We start from the raw sequence: 20,479 nt of genomic DNA, 5'->3' as shown, positions 1-20,479 counted from the left end.
GAACTTTCCATATTAGACTTTTGCAAGGGGTAGACTCATTTGCAAATATTTAGCAGGGCTCTGCAGCCCTCCCCAGGGGCAGCTTGGGCAGAAATGTCAGTCTGAGAACTGTAGTACTTTCAAGAGAGTAAAACCACAAGCCTCTGATCTGCCTATAAATGTTACATTGCATTTCATTATTGGCTTGGCACACGTTACACAAGACAAACACAGACGTCTTTATCTGAATGTTTGAATCTCTGTACACACATCTGTCATCAGTGATATTTTTAAGGTTGCTGCCTTGGTTAGATGAAGACAATAACATTTATTTGTGCAGGGATTGTGCTAAATATTGGCATGTGCATAAATGGAGGCTTGTAGTCAGAAAATGCAATCCATAAAGATTTAGGGGATGTCGTTCAAGGCACACAAATCTATGCCTTGCTCATGTGCATCTAAAAATAGCTGTATAAGAAACCCAAGGCACCAGTGTCCAGTCCAGATCATGGCCTTATAAAAGCAGCTCCTGTGCAAGAGTCCACTTTACAATTTCCTCTGCTCTAACAACCTCCTTTCATTGCAAACTTAATGAGTGCTTTCAAGTGCACGGCAAAAATGAGATGAGAGAGTTTGGGGAAACCTCCTTGTTGGGGAAAACCAACACCTTGAAATAAAGGCATCAACTACTTGAGCCTCTGCAGTCAAAGCTGTGTTTTCAGAAGGTAAAACTAATAACATTCATTGAACTACTGAAATACTATAAAATAAAGGAGGAAAGCCCAGTAAACACAGCCCCTAAAACTGCAAAGAGATGCTTGCTTTTGATCTGCAGGAGCCTCTGCTTCTCTTCTTCCATGCAGGAAGGATCACTCAGCTTAACCTGTGGGTGCTGCCTACAGCAATATTTTAACCATTTGATATTTTTAAAAAACACCCTTGCAGTTTCTTTGGACTCCTATAATTCATTTTCCCCTTTATTATTTTTCAGTGTGTGTTATTAAGCTAAAGAACAATGGGATTTTTTTCCTCCTCTTGTTTTGTCCATAAATTGATTTATGTTACAGTGAATAGTTGAATTACACACCCTTGTATAAAACATGCTGAACACTAAAGAATAAGTGACTGTCTACCACTTGAAGATTAATCTTCTCTTTGTTTGAGTATCTGAGACTACAGGGCACTCACAGCTGGAAAAGAGCATTCTAGCTACAGGTTTGTGTTTTTAATAGCACATGAAAGCTGTTGTCAGGTTTTATTTTGTTGCAGTAGTATTTATTTATCATCACATCATCAGAACAATTAATTGTGAATTCTACTGTACATTTCATCCCAAAACCTCAGAGTGCTTTGCAGGCATTAATTACCCCGACCAAATCATGCAACATGTAAATGATATATAGGGATAAATTAACTACTACTAAGAGGAGCTGACTGTGAGGTAGCTCCAGAGAGGTTGTAAATTAGTTGTATGGGCTATCTGAATGAGTTAGGTGTAGCCTGGGAGAGCTGAAAAGTACATTACCCAGCCAAAGCAGCAACGTGTCATTAGCAGGCAGAGTATAATTACGATTTGGCTGAGCTGTAGGATCAAGTTGTAACACTGAAGTGAGACTCACACTGAGATGAGTAAGAATCCTGCTTCAGTGCCATGTGTGTGCTGGCATCTTTGTGTTCCTGTTCACCAGGGATGATGTACATTGATGCAGTCTACAGAAGGTAAGTAATTTTTACCCAGGCAGATCAAACTTGTGACTTTTGGCCCCAAAAAATCAAGGTATAGAGAGGAATTCTGTAAATTTTATTCTATTTTTAAAAAGAATGAAAAAAGTTCCTCATAAATTACGTTTGCAAGGCTTTTCTCAGTCATATCCCAAAGACATTTCCAACAGCTCAGGGACTGCTCTGCTGGAATATGAGTCACTTAACTCAGGCTGGAAATGCCAGTACTGAGCTGTTATCTGGTGAGCTGTGATGGGATCACACACGAGGCAGAAAGGCTGAATGCTTAGTGAAATACAAATATTTCTATTGCACCTATACAGGAGCCACAGGAGATGTTTCCAACATGACTAAGGTCCTGGTGTGCTCCTCACATCCGAGTGGAAGGAACCCAAAACTTGTATTTTTATAGAATAAAATAGAAACTTTAATCAAGAAGCAGAGCTCGTTTTAGTCTTGAAGGGAATGCTGATATTTTAAAATTTTATTGAAGCTGTGTTTTTTTGAATATTAATAGTTGAAAAACCTATTTGCAACAACAATTTTTCTCCTTTTCACAGGATTTATGAAAAAGTAATTGCCATATTTCCTATCAGTTGCTCACCTCAAAATGTGGCAGTCTCTGACATCAGTCAGGTGTTGCCATGGGAAAAAGTAAGTTGTCTTAATTGCACATGTTGTCAGTTAAAATCAGCAGAGGAAAGAAAAAGACAGCTCACAGACAGAAGCAATGACCAGGGAATATCCAGATGTGCGTCTAACAAAGGCTGGAATGAATACACAAGCGATGGAAGCTGTTGCCTGTGTTAAGACCAGCAAGTTCAATTTTCAAACAGCCCTGCTAAGGTGAGGTTTGGGGATGCATCTCCTCGTCTCAGCTACAGCAACTCGCTCCTGCTTATTTCAGGGATTTGACAAAGGCTTTCACCAGCTGTGGGGATGACCCCAAGATCACTCAGAAGCCACGTGAGTGCTCCATCCCCTGGGCTTTGAAGAGGTGTGGAGTGGTAACCTGTACACATGTGTGGGTTTCATAGCAAAGAGTTTGTCAACAGGATTCAAGGTCAATATGTATCTAAACATGAGACCTGGCTAATTTACTTTCATTCATGCACTTGGAGTTAAGAAGCAAAGAAGGGGTTAACCATAAAGTATTTCACCTTGAACCTTGCACTCTCTTTATCTAGCACACCATAATAAAAGATCAAGAGTTCCTGCTTATTATCTTATTTTTCCTCCTTGTTCCACTAGGCTAGGGCCCAGACTAGTTATGGATTAACACTGTGATCAATAGTAAGCTTGCTGTCTCGCTCTCGGCAGGGGAAAATGAACTCAAAATGCAGTCAAACTCTTATTGATCAAGGATATAGGTCTCACTTTCATTACCTCTGTCTCCTGATAACCCACATATAATGTGATGAGTTGCTAATCTCTCTGCTTTTCAATGGACCCTTCACCCCTCCTGTCTGCTCAGTAGAGCTTTTATTTTTGCCTCTTCTGTGTAATGCTTGTAGCATTAACTCTCACTCTATTACCACCATGCCTGGTCAATCAAGGCTCATAAAAGGACTTTTAAATAGAATTGGACCAACTGCATTATGATTTTATTTGGGTATCTCCAAGCAAATGAGTTACCCTTCAATAACAAGCCCTGACAAGAGTGGGTAGTCTGGGTTACTCAAACCCATCTCAGATGTTTATGTGGATGCTTGTGCTAAAAACATATGCTCTGCCATGGAGAATATATATAGCCTTAGTTTCATTCTTCTGCCCATTGTGGATAAAGACTTATTTCATGTCCATCCATCTGATCTGTCATTTTGGATACTCACCAATAAATACTTATTAGTTTGAATAAACTCAGATGGGGGTACAGAGGCATTTTGTATGGAAAGGATGGAAAGGAAACATTTCCTCATATCCCCTGGAACAAACAGCTCAGCACCAAAAGAAAGGCAGAAAAGCAGTTTATTGCCTGATATTGATAGCCAGAGACATGCAGAGTATTTGATCACCTTCTGGAAAGTTTAGTGAGCTCAGAAACCACCTTCCAGTTACAATTTACAAATGAAGAAATATCCTTCTTGAATACAATGATTTGCTGATTAAAAAAAAATAATAAATATTTGTTTTGCTTTCTTCATTGAATTTCTAACCCCGAATTACAAACATTTTTCTTTTGGTGGATTCTAAATTGTCTTTATTTATTTCCCATTGATAATAACAACTGTAATTATAAAAGTGATTCCAAAATGCATTCTAATCAGAAGCTTGGAATTAAAAACAAACAAACAAACAAAAACCCCCCAAAAAACAACAAAAAAAAGTTCCTAAAATAATGGAATTTGGAATGATTTTGTTCTGATTTGGTGGAAAAGAATGAAATACCAGAATTCCCTGCAAGTTGAGATTCACAGTGCCAGCAAACCCCACTATCTTGAAAAGAGATAATTTGCTGGTAAGCTAAGTCACTGGATTAAAGTAATCAGAACTGTGTTAGAATGTGTTAATCAGTGTCCCCAAGCAGTGCTTTCCCCAGTTTGTCTCAAACAAGTCTGTGTGCTTCTATCAGGTAATTGAAGCAGGTCTCCTCACATGCAGTGTCACAGGAATTCAAACGACAGCTCTCGGAGATCCACTCCTCGTAGATCCTACAAAGTCAGTCATTATTAGCATAATTATTTGTGTGATCTTCAATCAAGGATGTCATCACATTTTCTTAAACATAATATAGATTAAAAATAAGACGTTATTGATTGGTTCTGAAAGAGAAAGGTCTCAAGTTTCACGTGCACTGTTTGCCTCCAGTGGTGGTTTTCTTTATACATTAGATAACACACCTAACCTTGCAGCCATTGTGAACGCCGAGTTTCCTTTTGAAGCTCACATCAATCATATAATTAAGACATCTTAGTAGTACTTTCACAATCTAGCCAGATTGCGATCTGTGCTCCCTGGGCCTGTTTCTGAAACTTCAATTCATGTTCTTTCTTTTTTTGTGTGTGTGTGTGCATGTGTCACGTAATTACCGCTCCTCTTTCTTTCTGCTCCTTCCAGGTACTCTTTGCGGTTGGTCCAAATTTCTTTAGGGTAGCCTTCCTGTTAGCTCTAAGTCTTTCCATTTTATTACAAAGAAAAATTAATTGGGTTCTAATAATGAGGTAGGCATGTGGGGCACTTACCAATGAAATACAATTGTTTGTGCATAATAGAATCTCTATGGTGGCATCTGCTTGAACAGCTAAATCAAAGACCAACCAAAATCGCTGGTTGGAGATAATTATCTTTGCTGTAAAACATGCTCAGATCTATATGGTGAGATGAAAGCTCACCCATGATATCACTAACTATTACCTTTTTTGAGGGAGAGAGGCACTAATGCATTAGTTAAAAAAGCAAAACCACAGACGTCATCTCAGATCAAAATATTCACATGCTCTACTGTAAAGCAGCTGATCTTTCATTTTATCATCTTAATAAAAAGGGGTCTGGGCTTCAAAGGGGTTGTTGACACTTCATGCTAGCCTGACTGCTATGTCTCTTTTTTGTTTCTTCTCAGACATGTCCTCTGACACCAAAAACATTCTCTGCTAAACACGACATATCATCAATTTGTGTATGAGAGCTGAGGTTTCTTAAAAATTGCTCATTTAAAGGCGTTGGACCTCCCCATATGATTTTCTTCACTGCTTCTGTTCTGCATTGAATAGACACAAACAGAGAAAGAAGAAGGCAGATGTGAGGAGCAAAAAATATTTTATAGTGGAAAATATCTTTGTGGAAATGATGAAGGTGTCCATCATCAGGAAGAAAAGCGAGCTGAATTTTTGATGTATAAACCTGAGATACAGTCCTGCATGTGTCAAATGGATATGTCAGAAAAAGTGACAGTGGTATTTTTTCACTTTATGACCTAATCTGATTCTTATCAAAGTCACATCCGGCCCATAAAGATCATGGACATCAGCTACTCGATAGACCTAATAAGGCAGCTTTAATCTCACAGTCTCAAATGCATTTTATCATTGAAGACCTAAAGCACACTTAAAAATGTTGCATATAAAGCAATGCAAGCCCAAAGTATCATTTGATAAGACATGCTAATGCTGGCAAGATCCCCACTATGCCAACAATTTGTTTATAGCAGATAATTTCACAACACAGAGGTTTGGTGGAATAGCTGTGGCAACTCAAGGCCCAAGTTTTACATTTAGTTATTATTCCCCTTCTCCAGAGAGGCAAACAGGGACAGGCCATCACCATGTGAATTAATGAATGGCTGGCAATAATTACAGTTATAGTTGACAGTCACACTGTGGTGTTATACTTAGTTGTCGTGACACTATGAACAATACCTGAGAGGAAGAATTAAAATCTCCAGAAAGGAAAGAATGGGTTAAAAAGCCATATGGAAATTTACACTAGGGATAATTTAAAGCAACTGCTAAGATTAAAAAAAAAAAAAAAGTATAATCACAAAATGTCCACCAATTAAGCCTCAAGAAAATATCCTTTTTTTTTTTTTACTTTCGTGTCTCGAGATTCAGAGTTCACCCTAGAGCGCTGAATTTCCATTCATGAGCATAGTACATACATAATTAATGCAATCTGCTGTCTGTTATGACTAGAGATGACAGAAATTTATGTGACAGCTACCAAATATGTATATATTTGGTTGTTGTGTATATGGCTGTTAATAGGTTTGACTGTATCTAGCATTGATAACATGCCACCAATGTGGTGGAGTTAAACCCATCCCACGTCTTCCAGGCCTGGTGTGTGGTAGGGCTATCCAATTTGAATAGCTCCTTTATGTTCTTTTTCAAACCAAACGTTTTTATTTTTGTCAATAAACTGTGTCATTTATTATAGTTAAGAAAACTCATGTTGTTTGAGGTCTTTATCAGAGTTCCTACAAATCAGGTTAATTGGTGATCAACAGAGCTTTTCTGCCTTTAATGAGCCCTGGTAGCCCAAGGCAAGGCCCAGCTCTTGATAAGGGACTTTCCCTTTCCTTATTCAGGACTCTTTGATCACTTTTTTTTAACTGGGAGAACAACCGCCGGGAATGTCATTGTTTTTTAATTGCCTGATTACCAAATGTTGGAGATAAAAGATAGATGTTCTCAATTAATAACATTTACATAGATTAGCATCACTAACAAGCCTCATTAGTAGCTGCTGACTTTTGTTTAGACTGCGTCCCATGTCAGTTGTGCTCTGATAGTGCACTGGTAACTACGTTCTCCACATTAAAATATATTTCTTTCTAACCTCTTTCCATTAATCAGGCTATATATATATGACATTTTAAAGCACAAACAGGCTTTCATTAAAGTTAACTCTTATTTCCCAGAGCATTCAGAGCAAAATTGGATATATTAGGAGGCTTTGCATCAAAAAAGCCTTGCCTCCAGGAACGGGAGTCAGGCCTGAGGTACGTTAATGTATTTAGAATAATAAACAAGCCACTGCAGCTAGTTGCTTGTGTTCCTCTGCAACTTGTTTTGCTGATTTAGTTATTAATTTTGAACTGTCAGATCATTAGCTTTTGCTGTGCCTCAGTCTACTCATCCATGAACTGTTTACAGTGCTACATGTTCTCCTTAAAAGTGCTCTGAATGCAAGGGCAGAAAATATACTGGTGGCACTCACAACATATTGAATAAATATCTGCAGTGAGAAAATAAATCTCTTTTACACCATTCTGTTGGTGCAAGTGTTATCCTTGAAATCTGACCTCCTCCTGAGGCTGTTCCTCAGCGAAGCACCTAATGATTAAATCAGAGATGTCAAGATCCTTCAGGTTTGCACTCCTTGGTCCTTGCCCTGAGATTGGCTTTTCCATTGGCCAACGCACAACACGAGGGCTGTTGGGGTAGCAGCAGAAACCTCCCTCTCCCCTTCAAGCAAACCCTCATCAAGCTGGCTCTACTTTAAACACACTTGATTTTTGGTGACAGAAATCCCTTTGATAACTTGTGCTTTTCTGCTTCAAGAGCAAAACAAAACATATATCAAGCAAAAGAAAGAAAACAGCATGAGAGCTCTGTCAAAAAAAAAAACCCACCCAAAACCTTAACATGTAGAGTTTTTCACAAGGGAAGGGAGAATGATATTCTGACTGAACTGTCAATGAAATCAAGCTAAAAGCTGAAATATATCTATAATGCCAAATATTTTGGGAGTTAAAGACACACTTCTGCATGTCTTTGTGTGTGTGTGTGTGTTTAGAATTGGAGATAAAAACATGTATGGACTTGTGCAGATTAAAAAATTCTTCTATCCATTATTTTGATCAATGGTCCTCTTTTTTCTATATTTTCAACACCTACTGCACTGATACACACAAACCCAATATTTTTTACTCCATCAGCTTGAAAATCTCTAATGTCATGGCCTTTGCTTCAATGTTGAAGCTGATTTCAGGGTTGCATAAAAAAAGTAAGCTCTATAGTTCAGTCAAGCAGCAACAGTAGAGTGCTAAGGCAGAAGCTTCTGTGCTATTGGTGAATGGATTAAATAAATAAATCAATCAATAAAGGATGTAATCTTTTTTAAAAAGAAAAAAATCCCTCTTTTCAGTAAAAAACAGGATATAAACTCCTCAACCTATAGCCTTTAAGAGAGAAGTAGCTTTGTTTACTTCCACTATGGTGTAAGGTATTTCTCCCTTGTCAGCAAAGGATATCAAGATGTAAAATCAAACAGAATTTAGGAGAGATAACATGTTTTGATTTGTCCAATTTTCAGCCTTTTGGTCACGTATGTTTAATATTTTTTAATAAGGGAGAAAATAGCCCTGATCTTTGTTCTATTAATGCACATGTTTCAAAGGGCAATACAAAGATTGGAGCAGAAAACAAAGCCAAGAAAGATACGAGAACAAGATGTCCCATTTGTGGCTTTGCAGCATAAGATGACAGAACTGTGATTGCAGGTTTGCACATGTTCTTATTTTTTTAGATAAATACCAGTTTTAGAGGAGAAAAGGCAGTACCAGCATCTCTCGTGTGCACAGTACCACGACTGCTAAGCACCATCATGCAAAGTGTCAGAGCCCTAACATGACAGATGTGTTCAGAGAGTGAAATTCATCTTTGTTTGTAGGGCCAATGCGGAGCCCGTGAACCACTGAAACCCCGATATGGGGAGGGACACGGCCCACAGACCCACCACCCCTGGGCCCTGGAACAGCCTGCAGAGGCCATCACTCCTGACTCCAGCTGGCTTCAAGCTGTTTTCTCAAGGGAACTGCTTTTGTGCCATTATCTGTCTCCTGGACTATCTACTCCACCAATACAAGTTGTCATTATTTATATTTTAGTTCTTCCCTGCTCTTCCTTTTCAAAGTTTCACCCTTTCTTTGTGACCAACAGAAAAGAAAAATAAGTCAGGAGGAAGATAAGCAAACCAGGCCCTTTTCTATCCCTACTTTTTGAGACCAGGTAATTCCAGCATTCTGGTCCTCCAAATTCTTTGATTCATGTTCAGCCAACCAGAATATTTTCCCTCTTGACAAGGTATAATTTCAATGGAGCTGTGTTTTGTCTCTGTATGATGCACTTCATATTTTTCATGATTTTGCATCCCTCACACAAGACTCTGTCAATTAAAATGATAGCTACTTATGTGGGACAATAAGTGACTATGAGGGAAGGGATTTGTGGAGGCAATTTACAACCTCTAATTCAGCTCCAGGGATGTGCTCCAGCACAGCTACCCTGCGATGGCTGTGCCAGGTAATTTGCTGGAACACTCCACTGAGGCATCAGCCTGTTGATTGCCTGATGTGTAAGAGGCCTCAGAATGGGTCATATTCCACAATTAGTATCAGCAAAAAAAAAAAATAAAAAAAAACAGGAATATTTCTTTCGACGTTTGTTTCAAACTATATTAAACGCTTCCACATTGCAAGGGTTAAAACATGCAGAAAGAGGGAAGCTTAAATAGAACACTAGATAAATTAAATCACTGCTTTGGTTGAAACAAAGCATTGGAGATTTACCTAAGATCATGTTGTTTGTCTCACTGCAATAAACCTTTACATCTGTCCTTAAGTACTGACGCAAATCCTATTTAGATCTTGACCTTCAGATGCAGAAGAAAGAAACCCCAAACAACTATTTATCACCTAGATCTAATCTTGTCCACATTTTTCTCCTTAGCTAGTAGAATATTCTAAAAAGAAACAGATGGTTTTAACCATATTTCCAGTACCAAAATATAAAACTGGTTTAATTAGTGTGCAAGCAGTCATGGCCACGCGCTGCATGTGCAGCTCCCCGCAGCATCTCCTCTCCTCTGTCAGCGAAGCGCCGCTGAAATCCTCCCGTTCCCATTACTCCCATAAACCTTTAGCCCAGATCTTTGATTGATATAAATCAGAGAAGCTCTACTGGGGTGGATGGAGTCATGCCAATTTGTGGAAGTTGAGGTTCCGTGCTCATGTTTTAATTTTAATGTCTTTTTTTTTTTAAATGTTTATTCCACCCCCCCTCCCCACCAAACGTATTAAGAAAATAGAGGAATATAGAGAAAATTCTGAATATGGTACCATTCATCCATGGTTTGGCCCTTTCCACAAATACAAATGCACCAGAATGTTTTTTCTTTTCCCCTGAATACTGTTCTCATTTACATATGGACTTTTAAATAAAACAGGAGATTTGCTAATGAAATGATGCAATTAGAAGCATATTCTCAGAGAATCTACAGCAAGGAGAACAGCAAAGATGACAAATTGAAACAAGACAGCTTTTGCAATTGTATTTTTCTCACAGTATTTTATCCTTTTCTGGTTTCTATGGAAATTATGATTTTTTTTTTAATTTTTTTTTTTTTTCCCCCCACCAAAACGAACTGTTCCAATTTAAACCTCACGCCGATTCAGGGCAGCTTAGTGGATAAGGCAGCCAGAGCTCACTGCCAGGACCTGGGCTTGAACCAACTGCAGGTTATAACCTAATTGGCTTCCTTGTCTGAGCTCAGTGTCTTCAGGTCAGGCCATGGAGCGCTGCCAAGGCATTAGGGAAACTTGCAGAGGAGTTGTGTGGCCTGGAGATAGAGAACTTCACTTACAAGCTGTGCCTGGCCTGACCCTGATCCTTCCCTTGCACGAATATCCTCTGCCTGCTTAAAAGAAGAAAGAAAATCCACGCTCTCCCCGTGTCAAAGCTTCTCTTTGCTTTGCAAGGCGTCCGGACAAGGGAGTGAAAAGATGGTTTTGGTTTGTTTGGTTTGTTTTAATTTGAATGGAGAGCAGAACTCTGGGAAAAAGTAGTAGAAGTTAAATCAAATTGGTGGAAATATAATGTTTATGTAGTGGCTTTGAGGCAATTGGACCCATGTCATGAAAGATTTATGATTTCTAGGAAAGAAATAAAAGAATGGGTCTAGGCAGTGGGACAAATCCAGAGCCAATCCCAGCTGGACAAGTTTATTCTAATTATTCAAATAAAATAAACAAGCAAAAAGGAAATAATAGAATCATTAAGGTTGGAAAATACCTCTAAGATATCCAACAATTAACCTAAAATAATTAATTAATTCTTCTTAAATTTTGCTGGAATTGGACTACATTCATAATGGAACTGGTTTCAAATTAGCATAGAATTTGAAACCTAGCAGCAGAAGATTGACCAAAAAGGTGTCAGCAGTGAAGGACCTACACTAGACAATGTCTTTTTAAGAAATCAGATATTTTTTAACTAAGTCCCCTGAAATATCTCTCTTGGTATATTCATTATTTCTTCTAAATGAATAATTATCCAATGAGGTCTTTCCATATTTCTTCATGATTGGGCTCTCTGTTAATAATCTTCTATTGTTTTGTGACTCTGTACTTTAAAGAGATAGATTCATCTCTTCAATAAATTAGTACATAATTAAAGACTGATTATAATTTGGATTTTTAGACACATTTGTTTTTTTTACTTCTTTTCCTTAAAATACCTGTTGAGGATTATTTTTAATGAAGACTATGTACTTATAAATGAATAGGTTTGCAGTCGAAAAATACTTTATTTTCTACAGAACTGTAGAATATAAATACAAAAACATCACCTGAAGTTGAGATTTTAAAATTCTAATCTAAGTGTGATTTTTAAAACTATTCTTGAGTTTTATATTTGTGTGGGAAACAATGTGGATAAACATGTTAGTGATCTATTTTTCCTTATTTAAACTTTTTTTTTTAAAAAAAATCTTTTTTTGCTCCTTCAGAATTTTAAAGTATTTTCTGGCTCTTGGAAAGTGCAGAGGAAAGAAGTAGTTATAGTTTAGTAGAATCTAATTTCTTTCAAACTGAGGGAATATATTGAAGTTTATGGAATAGACGAATAGAGGTGAATAAGAAATTAACAGAGTGGAGCCTCTGTCCTTTCAAATAAACAACACCAAACCCACCAAATAAAAACAAAACAAAAAAGCCAAACCACAAACCATGCTGTTTCAGATGCTTTAAAAAGAAAACAAATGCCAAAGAGGGAGGAGACCTTTATTTTTGGTATTTTTACAGTAATAAGTAACAGGACTTGAACTAGGGTGACAAATATTTTGGAACAAACAAGCCAAATTAAGCTATGAACAGGGGTCCTATTTTGTGTTTTTTTCCATAAATACTTTTTTCCTCCCCTCCAGCATTCCTTCCTTGCACATCTTTTGCCTTGTGCTGCTTCTAATGACAGTGATGCTCAGTTTTACAGGGTCAGGTGTGGCCCAGTTTAACCAGTTTGTACTGGGACACGGAGCATGACTCCAGCATTTTGTGCCCTGGGGCAGCCACTGTCACAGACCACGTCCTGTGAGAGCCCTGGGACAGGTGACAGGAGCTCCTGGTTCTTCAGCCACTTGTCATCCCAAAGATTGGCACAGCTGGACACCAGTGCCAATAACGATTTTTGGCAGCTCCAGCATCACATGGGCGTCATACCTGCTGCACCTCAGCCCTGACCTCTGCACCAGCTGAGAGGTGAGTTAGGCTCCATAAATCCCTGTTTTTCCCAGAAACTGCAAAGGAGGAAAGCTCTCAGTGAGTGAGGAGCGCCTGCCATGGCTCTGTTCTGTACAAATCCTCATGGCAGACACCAACAGGACAATTCAAATCAAAAGCTAGCAGGTAGCGGGCGCCTCTCAGTCTTTAATCCCATTATCAGCCAGGTTTGGCATCTCAGCCCCGCGCCCTTGGCACAGGCACGCTGTGACAGCACTGCCAGGTGCACGTGCCACGGGCTAAGAGTCATCTGTCATCCACTCCCCTGGAATCAGACAGAAATTATCTTTTGTTACATTTTGAATCTGTCATTTGTTAAAACCAGTCACGTTTCCGGGCTGGGAATTTTCTGAGTTCTGTTAGGAATATTTTTTTTTTTTAAATCATTTTTCATCATTTGCAATTTCTGATGCATTCAAATACTACATTAGGTCCCCAGAGCAAAACCTTTCTGTCAGTACACCTCATCTGACAGCAATCATGGAAGGGAGTTTTAAAACTCAAGCACTAGTTCTGAATGCTGGAAGAAGCTGCCCAAGAGATAAGAAAAGAGGAGATAACTGGTGGTTCTCTTAAAAGTGCTTCATGTCACCCTGAGAATCTCTTGAATATTTTATAAAAGAAAGAAAAACCATGGCATGAATCAATTCAAATTAAATACCATAGAAAACATTTCTTAGATAAATCAGAATGCCTCTTATATAAATTCAAACACCTCAAATCAATTTTTCCATTGTGTTTTTTTCACCATATGAGTGGGTATAAAATACTCTATGGATACTTCTGTCATATTTCCCTATCACATTGCAAATATATTTATACATGAGACTTAGTGCCTTTTCCTACAATGAAAATAAATAGCGAATGTTCTTTTCTACTCACCATGTTATGTGTTTTAGAAACTTCCAGAAATAAGTCAGAACAGCAATATTTATATAGTTAGGCCTGGCATATTTGTGTATATTAGGTAAACATGGTTATTTGGAACCAAGCTGTGCCTGTATGGTTTCTTCATGCTGTTTTGTTGTCTAGAGGCACAACGAGGCCAATTTTTTAGAAGAAAAATGTGCCATATAATTGCCACTTTGTGATGCATTCAGCTAAAATTATGGAAAAAAAGAATCTCGGTTCCCCCTTTGATGCATTGTGCTGCTGTTCCACTCTAGCTTTTACCAGCTTCCCAACACAACTGTCCTGTTCAGTAGGAGAAAATACCTGAATTACATACACAAGTGCACACACATACACACACATGCATACTGATAAGGTTTGTCTAACCCCTGACTTGAGCACACAGCTCAAAAAATTGCCACAGAGAATAGGATATATTTGTTTGAAGGGGAAGAAAAGCAACACTGTTAAGAAAGGTGTGGGCTGACACGGTAAATAAAAGCAACACAAGTGAAGGCACAGTTGGAGCAGGAAATAGTTGGGAGATGTCATTCAGCACTTAGGCTGGGAGTTTATGTTTAGCAGGAAGGATGGAAATGTAAGGCAGTTCCTCCTGCTGTATATTCATTCTAATATGGCAAATGGAAAAATGAGGCTCATTTGGGGCCAACGCCACAAAAGGAAAAGCTGTGTAGCCCCAGGTTTCCCACAGCACCTTTAGAACTGCAGGAAAACCAAAGGGCTCTGTCACTGGAGCAGGAAATCACTCAACACATCCACCCAAAGCTCTGTGGCACCAGGATGATATTTTAAAAGGGTGCAATTACGTTTTCTGTTAGACAAAGATGGCCCTCTGGAAAACACCGAGCACGGCTTTTGTTTGACGCTGTCACAACAGAAAGGCAACAGCGAGTACCTCTCCCCTCTGCCTGTAGACACTTTATTTATGCAAGGAGAAAATAGGAGTGATGTTCAGATATTTATGTTTAGCATCAAAGAAAATTCAGGTTCAGACCAGCACACAGGAAAAAAAAATTGCTGAAAATCTGTTTGTCATGGAGAGGTTATCTCTGCAGTGCTGCCCAAAGCAGGAAAATATTGTGTTACCTGTGATGTGATTGTCATTGGAGAGAAGGGATGGAGGTAGCTTGGCCATGCCACTGTTTCTGCAAAAATGCTTGGTGCAATTGTGGTTTTGCTTCTCTCTTTTTCTGGCTTCTTCACCATTTTCCCTTGCAGATCATGCTGGGAAATGCCTTCAGTGTATCCACAGTCTCCCCAAAAATGGCACTGGAGTTCCAGTACATGAATTTTGTTCCAGCAGGATGATCCCGATAGCTGTGGACTAAAAATTGAGAAACTGTGTGTAAATCTGGAATTTAAATGCCATTTTGTTTCTTCCTGATTTGGGACAAAAATGCAGAATTTCAAATCTCTTTAAAAAAATGGATGCCTTGCAAATATTTACCTTTGAAGGCATCAACATAACTATCTTACAACAAATGCTGAAACAGAATTTTCCATATTGAAAGTATCATCTGAATATTTTGTGGTTTAGAAGAGAATATCCTTTTAATTGAATATATTTGGAAATTCCTGGTTGAAAATGTAACATTTTTCTTTCCTAATTATTGAATTTTTTCATGCAGATATATTGATATGGCATCATCTCATTAAAGTGCTACAGGAAAAAATATCTCTGCATGTGGCATCATATGCCAGAGGATATGTAATTTAAAACCAAAATATTAACATTTAATCAGAACAGTGAAGTCAAAGTGAAACAGGAAAATCTGACAGATGATACATAAATAAGAATAAAATGAAGTATGATTGCATTTTATAACCAGTCATGAGCACTGTAGATAGAGCTGGTAAAACTTACAAGCTGGTTCAGCTGAAATGAAATGACATTCTTCGCATAATATTTTTCTGAAATTGTGCAGGAAGTTATATGAATTTAATTTCATATGAAAATGAAATTCCCCTGAGTCCAGAATCCTGCTCAAAGCACATACTCATCTCTTCTCACGAAACATGAAGACATGAAAGACCATCAGATTAGTTTCAACAACTGGAAATTTTTCCTGATGGCTAGACTCTGACCACAAAGAAATGTATCAACACACATTTCTAATGGAAGAGCCAGTCTTTAATAAACAGGCTTTTTTATTTTTTTTTCTTCTCTAATTACCTGCAATTTTCCAAATGCATGAAGCGAGAATGACTTCCACTCCTTGACACCTGAGAGGAGTAGCCATGTCTTAATTTTTTAGGGAGAATGACTTGAGCTGTCTGCCAGTAGTTTCACAACCCACTTTAGATCAGCCACATCAAGGAAAACTTACACTCAAATTATTTTTCATATTTGAAGAGACAAGGTTTATGATACCCCTTGTTCACAGGTGGTCAGTTCAAGGACTCATTAAAAGTTATACAAGTTTCCTATTGATAAATACGGGGGAATTATAGTCAAACTGTCTTAAGAAGTCACAGCCATTAAAGAACATGTGCAGCATTAAGGGAAATAACAAATTATTATTTAATGAGATGACTAGTCTTCCTATTGTTGCTTTATTTTCAAGCCACACTGAAATGGGCTCCCTGGTGTTTGTAGTTTCTGGCTATCTTTTTTTTCTCCTCATTATTAATTCCTTTTTCTCCATGCTAATCAGCCAAAGCACTGTGTGTTTGGAAGACTGATTTTTACACTCCATTCCCTTTGGATTTAAGGGTTACTTGTCAGCCTAGCCAAAAACTTCAGCAGCAGTTAAAGCCAAGGGCACTCCTGGTGACCACCGCGACACCGCTCACGCGCAGAGTTTGCGCGGCTGCCACACCTCCGGGTCAGAGCTCACCGAGGATTTCCATAAATCCAATGGGTAATGTGCCAAATAAGATTAGAGAAGACTTCACATTATTGTACAATCCAATGGAAATATCATCTGCTAAGCTCCTTCTGGTGGCGACGGGGAGGAGGTGGCTAATATTAGCAGGTGTTTGTCTCAGAGGCAAAGAGGAGGCAGGAGCACCTGCCCGTGCCCGTGCACAAGGTGGGAGCAGCCATTGAAACTTCACCTGTGGCAAAGTTTTCAGTAAAAATGCAATTTCTAAGAGCTGAAATTCTGATCACTGCCGTGCTGTGTCAAATCGTTTTCTCTACCTTTTATTACATTATGCTTAAGCTCACCCTGTTTCGTATTCCCAAATGTATCTGTATCTGAAATTATTTTTAAGTTTATCTAGCTGTACTTTCATATGCTGCCTAATTCCTGACACTGTATTTTCACGTGCAGAGTTGCGTCAATAAATGGAGCAGGTGGATTTTTACTTCTAACCTGTGCCTGTTTTATCTGTACACATATTTTTCTTTCAAACCTTGACCTGCAAGAAAGCAAGAAGGAAGAGTCATCTGGCACTTAAGCAATGATCATTCAATATGTTTGTATTTGAGAATAAAGGAAAATGAAATTATTATTTTTTTTTGTTCCATGAGGCCATAGCAGAGGTAACCTTAAAGAGGCAAGTGCATTTGCATTCTGTATTTGTCTCCTTCATAAGTGTGGTTAACTAATTGCCTCTCCTTTCATCAGTTATCAATCCTTTGTTCTTGAACACAAGCAGAATCAGATTCTGATGCCATCGCTGAACTTGATGAGCTCCTGACTCCATTAGTTATCCTCTTGAACTCCATGGTCCAGATTCTCAAATGGTATAAATCAGCATAGCCCATCCCATAATCAAAAAAGCTGACCTAAGGAGATAATCTGGGGAATAAAGTCCTACCTGATGAGAGTAACAAAATCAGAATCATACTGTTCTAAAATGTTATGAAAAGTCCTTATCCTTAAAACCTGAAGAAAGTAAAGTGGGAATAAATACTTTTGGAACAATTAGCTGTGCTATTCTTAGCTAACGTGTTTTGATGAAACATCATCTGCAGTTCTGCTCAGGAGTAAAATTAATATATAATATCCTGACATTTATACATTTAACCTGTTTAAACATTTTCCCTTTTTTTTCAACACAGCCATTATTCATAGTTGTTGGGTACTTGTGAATAATCCTAAATATTACTCAGGATCTGTAAATTCTGAATGTTGCATACTGAGACCCCTGGAACTGAGATGTATGGCAGATGCAAATAAATTACACTATTACAGCGGACTGTCAAGATGAACCTTATCTTTATAAACTGCTGTGTTTGCATAAAAATGGATTTTGCTTCCCTGCAGCACAAACCTGACCTCCTGCTGCCCATTGGATGGTATCTTGCAACTGTACCAGGAGTACAGCTGCAGTAATGCCCACAAAAAGTTGAATGGAGCAGGCTGAGTACAAGATCCCATCTAGAAGTGACCAAAATGTTGGAGTCACAATAAAGGAACAGTGCCCAAGTCTTAATCCTCTGATGTTGACATGGAGGAATGACGAATTTCCACAGTTGGTGTGCAAAAGTGATGTCCCCAACCACGGCCTTGGCAATCACTCAGACCTCAGAGTAAATTAATGCAGTCTACAGCTGTTCTAAATTTTGCCAAATCAAAAAACATGGAAAAAAAAAAAAGCAAAAAAAAAAAAAAAAAAAAAAAGCCTGTATCTCATTTCTGGCAGGATTCTCATTTGCTTGTTCTCCTCCTGGCTCACTGCCATTTGCCTTCCAGTGACTCTTACAACAAGAAGGCATGGCAAACATCTCTCATCTCCACTTCTCCCAGACCTTTAATAGCACAGTGGTGGGGGGACACATGCAGAAAGGGAGAGATTGGATTTAAGTCTCTGCAGGCTCAGGAAGAAACAGACTTCAGATCTGTGTCTGGTAGCCTCCAGAATACGGCTGCTGTCCCCAGGGCCATGGTCTGAGGTCTTCAGCTGGGATGGAGGGTACAGAGCTGCTCAGCCAGCACAAAGACACCGTGGCACTCACTCTGGTCACAGTCACGTGTCCCTGAGGCTGGCAATCTCTCCCCTCATGTTTATAACCTACAGAGCATATACTGCACAATTCAGCTTTGTTGACTACTCTAGAAACACAGTTAATCCAGCACTGAGTGTTTGTAAAAGACCAACCTGGTGCACGGTGAGGAAACGCTACAAAAATAGAGTTCTGCTCTTTGCAGCTACTTCCAAAAGTACCATCCTATCAGTGAAAGTGGGAAAGGTCTGCCAAGGTAACACATCCCACACCAGCCAGAGATGGAGGTTCATGAGACACAGGATGAACTTTATAAAACACTTTTAATCTTTGGCCTTTAAGCAGCATAGCCAACAACAGGTTCACATCAGGGTAGTGGCATTAGCCAAGACAAGTTTACAAATCCCTCAGTGCGCTTCCCTCATCCTGAGCTTGAGATATCTGTCAGTCCATAGCAGATGCTGCTGTTGCTGTGCATGTGTCATGTTACTGAAACCCCTAGATAATGATTACGACCGATTATACAAGATGCCATGTTCCTTAATCATATCACTTACATTTCTGCTGAACAGCAGTGACAAGGTTTTGAAAGGAGAAGATCACAGCTGTCCAATAAAAAAAAAAAAAATCAAAAAAAAAAAAATCAGATAAACCACACAGTGTTTGCAGACAGAAGATTATGCTAACCTGAAAAGTAGCTTTAGTGCTGTTGATATTTGCACTCTCCCTAACTGAGCTGAACCCTCATTCATCCTCTCTGTTTGGTGAAATGGAGGTGATTGATGCATGAGCAGGTATATTTCTGATTTTTTTTTTTTTAACGTGTGTCATTTACAATTTTCTCTTCTCCTAGTGAGCATTTGGGTGGCTATTTATTTTTTTTCAATATTTTTTTCCCCCTTCCCTCATCAGGATTGCAGGTCTCAGAGTACCAGGCACTGAATACCAGCCCTGAAGCAGACAGCTGGAGTGAGAAAATCCCCTCCTTGCCCTAGAGGTAACCCCAGCTCTAAGCTGAAGACATTCCACTCCTTCATATTCTGGCTCATTTTGGAGTCTCACTCGTGCAGAGGCTGCCAACTGTCCTGAATTAAATGCAGTGCATTTCGATATGAGCAAGTGCCTACTAATGACTGAGCAAAACCAGTGTATTCATTTAAGCAAAGAGTTCAAGCAGGGTTCCAGGAACGAGGAGCTGTGTGCCCCTCTAACAAAGCTATCTAGTTCACTGCACAGTCTGAACTATGCAAAAGAAAGAACCTTCTACATTTAAGCAGTTTTAATGCAGTTCTACAGCACTTAGAGTTTTCGGTGGAAAAGTCAGATGTAATTACTGTTTGACACAAAGGGATTTTTTTTTTTTTTCCCCTAGCTCTGCTGACGTTCTATTTTAAATAATTAAAAGTATAATTTAAAACTTAAATTGATCGTTTCAATAGACCTGATCCTGTCCTCAGAGGGAGCCTCTTTTGTCATGGTTAAACTGTTGATCAGCCCAGTGTCACTGTTTCTCCTTCATCAGAACATGTACCATCAGATCTATAATTCTTTTTTGCTTATGATGGCAGAGCTCCAACATGGGTGTAGTTTGACCCAGGTTAAGCAGATTTAGCTAAATGCATAAATTGTTCACGTTCTGTCATGTGAAAGATGTAGGCCTTGAGCCAATGTAGGGAACAGATAGCTCACCCAACGAAGAAAGTAATGAATTTGGAGATTTTCACACATCTGGACATTACTCTCTTCAACTCCTAATTGTCCCAAGGAGCTATAAAGTCTAAAACAACGTCTTTGATTTTTATAAGAGCTTAGATGACTGTGTGTTCTGACATTAACATTCCTAGTAAGCAAATTTCAAGGGTGTACAACTCTCTGAAAGTGGGCTTTCCATCCCATTTTGGTTTTCCTGGCCCGTTTCCACCAGTAAAATCACATGAAGAGTAAACCCATAAGACAACTTGTAAGTCAAAAGATTTCCA

At 38.8% G+C, this 20,479-nt stretch overlaps 1 protein-coding gene across 2 annotated transcripts in view; it reads right to left on the bottom strand.

Annotated features, from left to right (window-relative positions):
* Positions 1–20,479, bottom strand: part of LOC147650659 (uncharacterized) — a 65,244-nt gene that overhangs the window by 25,683 nt on the left and 19,082 nt on the right. For both annotated transcript variants that reach the window (XR_015276017.1, XM_086849768.1), the window contains exon 2: positions 14,693–14,930. Coding sequence is in view for 1 of the 2 variants with exons in the window: in XM_086849768.1 (XP_086705894.1) it covers positions 14,693–14,930 (238 nt within the window). In the remaining variant the exon portion in view is untranslated. The remainder of the gene's footprint in view (positions 1–14,692; positions 14,931–20,479) is intronic.

Source organism: Cyanistes caeruleus, chromosome 13, assembly GCF_971803275.1.
Source record: "Cyanistes caeruleus chromosome 13, bCyaCae1.hap1.1, whole genome shotgun sequence".
NCBI lineage: Eukaryota > Metazoa > Chordata > Aves > Passeriformes > Paridae > Cyanistes > Cyanistes caeruleus.
The sequence above is the reverse complement of the archived record's forward strand: the minus strand, read 5'-3'. Positions and strand labels throughout refer to the sequence as shown.